At 48.4% G+C, this 9,993-nt stretch overlaps 1 protein-coding gene across 1 annotated transcript; it reads left to right on the top strand.

Moving 5' to 3' along the window:
- Positions 1-3,689: 3,689 nt before the first annotated feature.
- Positions 3,690-6,505, top strand: LOC133912302 (laccase-3-like). Its single transcript, XM_062354966.1, has 5 exons — positions 3,690-3,851; positions 3,952-4,103; positions 4,174-4,418; positions 4,531-4,659; positions 5,196-6,505. The coding sequence occupies exons 1-5, from the start codon at positions 3,738-3,740 to the stop codon at positions 6,362-6,364; spliced, it is 1,809 nt and encodes a 602-aa protein (XP_062210950.1). The 5' UTR covers positions 3,690-3,737; the 3' UTR covers positions 6,365-6,505.
- The last annotated feature ends 3,488 nt before the right edge of the window (positions 6,506-9,993 follow it).

Below are 9,993 nucleotides of genomic sequence, written 5' to 3' on the forward strand. Positions count from 1 at the left end.
AATATTTGGTTGACACCAGATCCATTGGAAAAGGATCGTCATAAGCTTTCCAAAAAGTCAAAGATCGACTCAATTGGACTCTGTATGCGAGAGTTATGCCCATTTTACTGATATAATATCATAGAACTCCGAGTAGAATTTGGAGTTTGACTAGAGCTCGACTTCGAATCCAAATAGACTTGACACTCGAGTGATACCGTCCACGTCAGGTTGTGGTGCTTCTCCCATATTTCTAAGCAACAAAACAATACAAAAACTTAATAGTATTATATTCTTTACGAAGAATGTATGAACAATGAGGAACGCGTTTACCTTGTCTGTATATGAAGGAGCCATGTCCTCATCATGTACCAAGAGGGCAAAATCGCATAGTCATGGCGCTACCAGTGAATTCTCCGGTACCGTCACCGGTGGGTAGCTAAAAAATACTCGCGCAGTCTACAGGTTCTGCACAAGGGGTCATAGCCTCGTAGTCGAGCCGCTGACCATAGAGCGATGAGACATCATAAAAGGGGGAGCCCCATTGCTCGTGTTTCGCGTGCGGTGCGACGGCTTTGAAGATGCCGTCGCCAAGGTCTCAACCTCGGGAGGGCGCTCCTTCGGGTTGCGCTGTAGTTGCTGGGGCAATACAGGACAACCTCTATGCCTGGTGCCAAGCTGGTTTCCCTCTTGGCCTATGGCTTGGGGCTCACCTCCGGTTCTTGTGACACGAGCGTATCTTCTACCCTAGTTGCATGGTTTGCCATGCAAACTTCACGATCGGTCTCGGAACCCTCTGACTCTATCTCGGTGTCACATGCTTGGAGCACACCAGGCTCGTCTAGGTCATACTCCATGTCAAAAACCTCACGACGGCCGAGGTCCTTGAACCGGGACTCTGCGGCTGTCATGAATCCGGACATGGATAGCCCAGTCATAGTGTCCAAATATGAAGAAAACACGAAAAACGCCCCTACCTGGTCCGCCAAATGTCAAGGGTGGTCCTTGACAATGAATCCGGGGTATATTAGACGATGGGCGCGTTGATCTATATTTCTTGCGGGTGTGTATCAATCGAACTCAAGAACATAAGGATTTATCCAGGTTCAAGCCACCTGTGAGATAATAGCCCTACGTTCTATGTATTTTCTTATGAATTAGGTGAACTTGTTACAGAGTGTATTCTGTGTCAAACCCTCCTCCCCCTTTATATAGCAAGGAAAAGAGGAATATATACAAACAAACTGTGCTAAACACCGTGGCAGACCTACCCCTGACGATGTTAACTACCCCTAGCCCATTATGACGTCAGATAGGCATGTTTGCTCTGCTCTAGTAATCCTGCACATCCTGTCATATCACCGAATACCGTCACGCTCACCGGCCAGACCATCATATAGTATTAAATGATACAGGATGGATCACTGCTCCACCTCGCCTCTCCACAACCTCGTTCACCGAAAGAGTGTCTGGAGAAGAAAAATACTTGAGTGGATATCATTAAATACGTCCTGATAGGGTAGATGAATACAAGGCTAATCGCAGAGTTTCCATCTGCGATCAGGGACGGTCGCACGATGAGTCCATGATCTTAAAAATATATACTAATGGCTGACATTTGGTAGTTTAAGGTCTGTCTTATAGGTTACCACTCATCTATTACGTCGATAATATCTAACTTGCAGGTAGGTAGCAAGACCGAGTTAACCCATCTCTGATTACTCGGTGACGTGAATTACACCCCAAGCGTACCGTCATTGGCAGTTTGCAATTGGACTAGGTCTGAATGTTACTTGCATATTTCGCCGTATTTTCAATTACTGGTCACAGCACGAGTGTACTACCTGTTCAATGCTTACCACTGCAGGTAGCATATTGCAAAGCAACAGCCTATCTGAAGTTGGAGTGCGGAGCATGCCCTCTGAATTAATCAAGCTTCCAAACTAAACGACCGTATCCAAGCTTGCATTGTCTCCACTGAAGTCAACAAAAATAACCTCGTAAACTTTAGGCCTCGTAAGAAATATGGGAATTTTTCTCGATTCATGCAAGAATTTAACCTTTTGACGTGATTACCCCGTCCCAGGTTTGCATTAATCTGCACCGTGCAAACTTGTACTCTTTCATTAGTCTCTCTTGTATGGCTCAGTCCTGTCCGGCAAAATGGCATGAGAGAAGTGGTGGTCCAGCCAATGGCACTGCAGCGCATGCTCAAGCGTCAATGAAATTTAATTCATTGCCACTATACACGTTTTGCTTTTGAACAGTAAGGCTGAAGCTTTGTCTTAGCACAGAGCTGAGAACTGCTAAGAAAGGAAAGACAACGACACTAAACATTTTGACGTAGCAAAAAGCTTACAAAGCAAGCCAAAAATATCCAGTCAGTAAACAATTTGTTTATACTAGGCAGCGATAATGAACATTTGAACCCTTCATGCTGAAGTGACGAACTGAAGATACGATTGAGACGATTGCATGGGAGTAAGACTGTCCGATAGACTTAATCTCTCGAATGCTGATGCATGTTTCTTTCTCCAGTGCGGCGATGAAACTGGTATAGATTAGTTAATTGCTACCAGCGAGAAAGTGTTGGTACGAAGTGAGCTTAGTTCAATGACACTAACTAATCATATCGCCCCTGCGTCGCCTCCTGCCCACCTAATCTCTGAACGCTGAGGATTTGTTCAGGTGGAGTGGAAAAAACTGATTGACTTCGCTTTATCAAGCAACCTACTAACTCCTACAATGTGTTTTGAGCTTTGGAGAGATTCTTTTACTTCAAAGTCATGTACTTGCAAAGGGAACTGGTGTCCTGACTTGCAAAGCTTCTTGATTTCTGTTTTCCAGTCTCTTCCAGACTTTCAGCCCCAATCTTCTTTGTGATACATGTGATGTTTCATTAATAAATCAAATTTCTATAGCAAGATTCAGAACAGTTTTTGCATGGTCTGAAAATTCAGGCCGAATTGGCTAGGTAAAAAAGGTGTACATTCTCAATTCTCAGCGACGATTGAACAAAGCAGCATCCTGACACAGTTAAACCCTACAACTTTTTATCTGCAGAAAAGAAGGATGCTTCACCTTTTCTTGCTCTAGTTTCTTGGTTGACCGAGTGTCACGTACTTCTCTGTACGGGTCACGGCTTATGGGCTCGCGTAACTGGGTTGAGGTCCAAGATGCAAGGAAGAGGAGCTCTTCACGGGATACACACTAATTGGGGAGACAAATGGGAAGAACGAGAAGCATAGATTGAGAATAGCAAGCTAGATTTGGAAGAAGCATGAGATTGGGATTAGAGAAGTAGAATCTGGGGTAGAGGTGGCCGAAGCCTTTCTGTTCGTCGTCCGTCGATATCCCGTCGAGAGCTCAAATCTTCCTTTTTACTGACACCGAGTTAATGCAACACAATCTTTCTACCCCAGCCAGGGTAAGCTGCTGTCCATCTTGACAGAAGCAAGAAATTTTCAGAACAGGTAAAATGATAGGGCAGGGTGAAACGAATCTGTGAATCCGTGGTCATCGCTAGGCCAGTGGGTGTAACAACTCCCTGCCAGCATTAAGAACCAAATTTCGTACATGACCGCCACCTTAAAGGAAAGAAAGAGTAGCCTCACGTCGCAAATTTCAGAACCTAATCTTCCAAACCTCAAACAACCGCACCACCTCCTCCCGGGCTCCCACTCCCGCCTCTATATATACTCTTGCCGGCCTCGCACCTCTTCACCACGGCAGAACACCAACCGGCCATTGGAGGAGCAATGGCGGCGATGACGAGATCGGGTCTCGTTAAGCTCTGCTGCTGCTCTCCTCTTTTCCTGCTCTGCTTCCTGCTCCCCGGCGCACTCGCGGAGGAGCGCTTCTACGAGTTCGTTGTAAGTGTTGCTCTTGTTGATGTTAAGCTAGTAGTAGTAGTAGTAGAGCATTGTGTCGTGTGGTTTGCTCACAAATCGCAATGACTGGACGTTTCTGCAGGTCCAGGAGACGCTAGTGAAGAGGCTGTGCAAGACCCAGAAGATCATCACGGTGAACGGCCAGTTCCCAGGTCCGACGATCGAGGTGTACAACGGCGACACCCTGGCGATCAAGGCCGTCAACCTTGCCCGATACAACGTCACCCTCCACTGGTAAGTATGGCCAAGTGCCAGTGTGCAAGCTAAGTCCGTTGCGATTGAGTTCTGACGCTCGGCGACGCAGGCACGGGCTCCGGCAGTTTCGGAACGGGTGGGCGGACGGCCCCGAGTTCGTGACGCAGTGCCCGATCCGGCCGGGCGGGAGCTACACGTACCGGTTCACGATCCAGGAGCAGGAGGGCACGCTCTGGTGGCACGCGCACAGCTCCTGGATCCGCGCCACCGTGCACGGAGCGATCATCATCCACCCCAAGAGGGGCGTCCCCTACCCTTTCCCCAAGCCCCACAAGGAGTTCCCCGTCGTCCTAGGTACGCGCCGTGCTGTGCGCCTCCGCAAGTTTCTTCGCCATGGCTGACACCGCCAATGCCGTCGCGTAGTTGAGTGAGACCGGGTTGGCTGACGTGAGTTTCTGACGCGCAGCGGAGTGGTGGAGGAGGGACCCGATCGCCGTGCTCCGGCAGTCCATGATCACCGGCGCGCCGCCCAACGTCTCCGACGCCCTCCTCATCAACGGCCAGCCGGGGGATTTCCTCCCGTGCTCCAGCCAAGGTGAGCGCCAGTGTTCATCGTTTGTTTTGTGCGGTGCAGGAGATTGCAAAAGTTGTTAAGAAGAGGGGAAGATACAGACATCTCGAAAGTTTTTTGGTTAAACAAATAATGATCCAACAAACACTACAAAGTCTTGCAAAAAAAAAAAAATTGGAACAATATTCTTGTACAAATTCCAAATTTGGTTAAACCGACCTCAGCAACTTTTGGTTTGGAAAAAGCAGTCCATGCCTTTCTCAGGCACAGGTCTCCCCTAACAGTACGGCTTGTTAAACACTACGCTAGTAGTAGCCTTCTGCAGCTCAATTGCTTCCCTAGTTGCTTTTCATATTCTTTCACAGAAAGTGACAAAACGAAGAGACAATCTGCAGATGTGAATTAAACAAAAAAATGTAAAGAAGAAGCATTCTAAGTTTCTAACAAATTTCAGCATGCGCGTGATGTCACTCCCTTGACTTGTGAATGATGCATGTTTTCTTCACTAGCCTCACCAACTAATTTTTCGCGTGCCACGCATGCATGTGTCACCGATGCAGAGACGAGCATCATCCCGGTGGTCGCCGGCGAGACAAACCTTCTGCGCATCATCAACGCGGCCATGAACACCGAGCTCTTCGTCAGCCTCGCCGGACACAAGATGACCGTGGTCGCCGCGGACGCCATGTACACCAGGCCCTTCGAGACCACCGTCGTCCTCGTCGGCCCCGGCCAGACCACCGACGTCCTCGTCACCGCGCACGCCGCCCCGGGTCGCTACTACCTCGCCGCGCGCGCATACGCCTCCGCCCAGGGCGTCCCCTTCGATAACACCACCGCCACCGCCATCTTCCAGTACAAGAACGGCCCGGGTTGCCCCACCACTTCCGGGGCAGGGGCAGGCGCCGGAGCGGGAGCCAACACCTTCAACGGCCCAGTAAGCCGGTCGTCCAGACACCCCGGCCGCGCCGGTCCGCAGCCAATGCTCCCGTTCCTGCCGGCGTTCAATGATACGAACACGGCGACCGCCTTCTCGAACAGCATCCGGAGCCCGGCGCCGGTGAAGGTGCCTGGCCCGGTGACCCAGGAGATGTTCACCACCGTGGGGTTCGGGCTCTTCAACTGCCGCCCCGGGCCGTTCTGCCAGGGCCCAAACAACACCCGGTTCGGCGCGAGCATGAACAACGTCTCCTTCCAGCTCCCGGACACCGTCTCCCTGCTGCAAGCGCACTACCACCACATCCCCGGCGTGTTCACCGACGACTTCCCCGCCTTCCCGCCGGTGTTCTTCGACTTCACCTCCCAGAACATCCCCCGCGCGCTGTGGCAGCCGGTGAAGGGCACGCGGCTGTACCGCATCAAGTACGGCGCGGTGGTGCAGATCGTGTTCCAGGACACGGGCATCTTCGTCACCGACGAGCACCCGATGCACATCCACGGGTACCACTTCTACGTGCTGGCCACGGGATTCGGCAACTATGACCCGCGGCGCGACGAGGCCAGGTTCAACCTGGTCGACCCGCCCAGCCGGAACACCATCGGTGTGCCCGTCGGCGGGTGGGCCGTGGTGCGGTTCGTGGCCGACAACCCCGGGGTGTGGCTGGTGCACTGCCACATCGACGCGCATCTCAGCGGCGGTCTCGCCATGGCGCTGCTGGTGGAGGACGGCGAGTCGGAGCTCGAGGCCACCATGTCGCCGCCGCTCGACCTGCCGATCTGCGTCCTGTAGAGATTTTATTGCTCCTTATGTACGTGACTGCGTGGTGGTACAGTTAGGATATGTGCGTTGTACGTGTTTGCATTGGGAATTTGGCATTGTAATTTGGATTTCCGATTTGAGTTTGCAAAGAAAAGGGAAATTTTCATATTACCGATAGAGTTTTATTGGGTTTATTTTTCCATGGGCTTGATTTTGTTGGAGCATTACTAGGTGGGTAACTGGGTATTGCCATGAGACATGGGACATTGAAATGAAGAAAAAACATGGGCTTCCTAATGCTTGGATGAGGCCTATGGGCTAGACCCATCAGAAAGTTGAAGGTTTTTGAAGCTCTTCGTTGGGCCAGTTTAGCTCAAATACACGCAAAATGGACCCAATACTTCCAGGCGTCCACTAATGAGGCCTACAGTGACGATCATGAAGGTAGGAAAAAAAGAATGGAGACAGTAGTGGCATGAGGCAACGTTTTCTTATATGAAACAGCAGTACTAATTATTTTTCTTATATGAAGCCTGCATTAAGTTTAAGAAAAAAAAATAGTGGCATGATTGCATGACCTATAGTGGAGAGCCTGACGATTACTACTAATTCTATTTCCGTGCACCTCAGATCACCACACAAACTTCACTTTAGAGGCTTTAACAACACCACATAAACTTTACTTTAGAGGCTTTAACAACACCTAAACCGACAAACAGCGGGCCTAAGCGCCCACTAATCATTGGACAATATAATCTGATTGATTTAGTGGAAAATGAGACAAGACGAACCATTGCAACTAATTTATAAGTGATCAATAAAAGCTCGACGCCTCCAGAAAAGTGCAGTACTTGCATCACATTTTCCACAACCTCATTGCAACACAGAGAACGGCATCACTTAGTGGCAGAAAAATGCTAGTCGGGCAACAGTGGCAACAAAAGTGGTGCAAGTATTATATGTTGAGTGATATGGTTAAGTCGTAATGATATTGTCTTTGATAAAGCAATAGTTCATTCTCTTATACAAGTTATTTCCAGAACCCATAGAACAAGGTTCTAGGCTTTATTGCAAAAGGAGGAAAAACGTCATCACATTAGTCCTGAGCATTCGTTTTTTTTATATCAGTTCGGTTTTTTCAACATTTGAATAATTCGGTTCTCAGAATCTGTCAAACTGAATATGCTGAAAAATAATGGAAAACCGCCCAAATCGATTTCAGTTTTCGGTTTTCACCGAAAATTGGCTTCATATCAGACCTGCCGCTCCAATCAACATCACCAACACCGCTAATGCTCAGAACAAGCCGCCATCGCACCACCTCCGCATGTGGAAGCCAAGTTGTACCTTGGGAGAGCCGTTGTCGCAAGGGTCCACATCACTGTCGCCGGATTGCACCGACCTGACCCGCTGCCATCTTCGCCCATCTCGACATTGTCGCCACCAACCAAGGTGAGTCCAACCTTCTTATTTTTCCACCGACTAGCCACACCGTCACCGCCTCCTTTTACTCCTTCCCCACCCCGTCCGTCATCCCGACACCATTACCACCGCTAACCCTAGCCGTCGCCTCAGTGTCAAAGAGAGAGATTGGGCGAGAGGGAGAATGAAAGAGATCGAGTGAGAGAGAGAGAAGAGGAATGAGAGATGGGTTGACTTTTTAGGCTACTGGTCCATGAGGAAAAGAGAGAGGAGCCAGTGAGGGAGAGTTGGACTAAGACTCATATGGCCGATTCAGTGATTCGGTGCTTGAAACTTCAAAACCAATTCGAACATCATACATCGAATAGCTTAGAAATAGGAACCAAACCGACCACCAAACATAGAAAAACTGGCAATCTCGGTGGTTCGGTTTGGTGGTTTGGTTCCGGAGGATTTTTGCCTAGCCCACCACGTAAATGTTGCATGCCGTCTTTTTAAAGACAACAGTGATAGAAATCTTCGCCAAACATGGGTGGAAGTTTAATAATAGAATCTGTGCATGATAGTTGAGTTTCCTTAGGTTGGTGTTCAAGGGATTTTGTGTTGTTTTGTGGTGTGAGGGCATTTAGCTCCGACTCTATAATAATGAACTGTTGGGATTAGCACTCTGTAATAATGTGCATCTTCTAATGCAGAAGCTGAGATAATTATTGGATTGATCTTGACAAACTAATCCTAACATACCAAGATATTTGAGGAGCTCAAACTCCATGTGCGGCACGATCAGGGGTGCTAACCAACACATTGGTTCCGGTCCCACCTTCATGCAGAACAATAAAACTAGACGAGGGGAGTCTGACGGTAACAAGTCATCAACTCACGAAAATCAACCGTCTCTACCACACCCAAAACCCTAATCGATCCTTAAGGGTGCTATTAACGGGTGAAGATCGCCACCGCTTCATCCACGACTACGTGCCAACGATCAGTAACACCAGATCGGCAACTTATTCCTCACGCCAGCATCCACTACATCGCCTGATTGCGTTAGATCACCATCTATCCATTCCCAAGTCATCTTCAAGACTCAATGGCTGCTCAGGGCTCAAGTCAGTATCACGTTTCTGCAACTAATGAAGGTGTTAGATTTTGAAGGTTAGTAATCATGTGTCAGGGAGATTAAAACCTAACAATAATCTTATTCAGTTATCTTAAAAAAAAACGGCAACAAAAGTAGCCAGACGCAACTTGCACACAGAGATATCACTGTGCATGGTTTATTAGGTATTCTAATCGCAATTATGGAGTTGGCACTGCTTTGTCCCGTACAGGCGAGGAAAGCCAGCCCTAAAGAACGCGGGGCTGTCACCACCATGTCCCCAGCTTGTGGACCGCCCGATGCAGATCTGACAGCCTTAATCCAGTCACACAACCCCGATTCCCTGAAAATGCGCCGGCGTTTCGCTGCCTTGAGGTGCTTCTTAACCCACTGCTCGTTGCGCATTAGCTTCTCTTAAGCCGCCATTTGGAGGTGCAAGTCACAATCCTATCTATGTCTACATATTGAGACTATCAGCTTTATGATAGTTCCTAGATGATGCCCATGGAATACACGTGGTTATCCAATGTAGATCCAAAACATTTTATTCGCGAACTTTAGGTAATGACATGTTTGGAAGGTACCTATAGAGTGTATGTTAATGTCTAGTGAGGTATATTATCCTTGTTAAATACCTACTCTGTGAAACTAGGGTTTGGAGAACATTCACCCAATGAATGGATCCGAAATGAAAATTTGTTCCTTTTCCTTTCTTCTTACGAATTATTGTTCTTTTTCCGTCGACCAAGGGCAAAACAAGATGCATCATTGTGGCATAGTATTAAACGAAGATGAAACAGTGTGAACCCGAATCTTCGGCCACTTGTGCGTACCGCGATCTAAAATATGTATTGTTTTTCAGCATCGGCATAGCAAATTCAATGAATTGCGCCTCGAGAGAGTAGTGTTCAAGTCAAAGTAACTACTAGAAAAGAACACCTCAAAACCGAGAAAATATTGGGACAATAAGGCCGGGAGTTCGAAGCTAGCTCACCTTTTGATACGGATCGTGAGATCTCTCAATGTGGTTGCACACACCCCGACCTGTATGGGCGCAAGAGCTCTCTCTGTATGGATCAACGGAGGTCCATTTTCCATCTCTTACGTACTCCGTAATCATGTTGGGATCCAGGGTTGT

This window comes from Phragmites australis, chromosome 3 (assembly GCF_958298935.1).
Source record: "Phragmites australis chromosome 3, lpPhrAust1.1, whole genome shotgun sequence".
Lineage (NCBI taxonomy): Eukaryota > Viridiplantae > Streptophyta > Magnoliopsida > Poales > Poaceae > Phragmites > Phragmites australis.

Excerpts from the sequence above, each read along its gene's own strand:
- LOC133912302 (XM_062354966.1), top strand. The coding sequence starts at position 3,738 with ATGGCGGCGATGACGAGATCGGGTCTCGTTAAGCTCTGCTGCTGCTCT. Across the intron at positions 4,104-4,173 it reads TACAACGTCACCCTCCACTG|GCACGGGCTCCGGCAGTTTC; the intron begins GTAAGTATGGCC and ends TCGGCGACGCAG. Across the intron at positions 4,660-5,195 it reads CCTCCCGTGCTCCAGCCAAG|AGACGAGCATCATCCCGGTG; the intron begins GTGAGCGCCAGT and ends TCACCGATGCAG.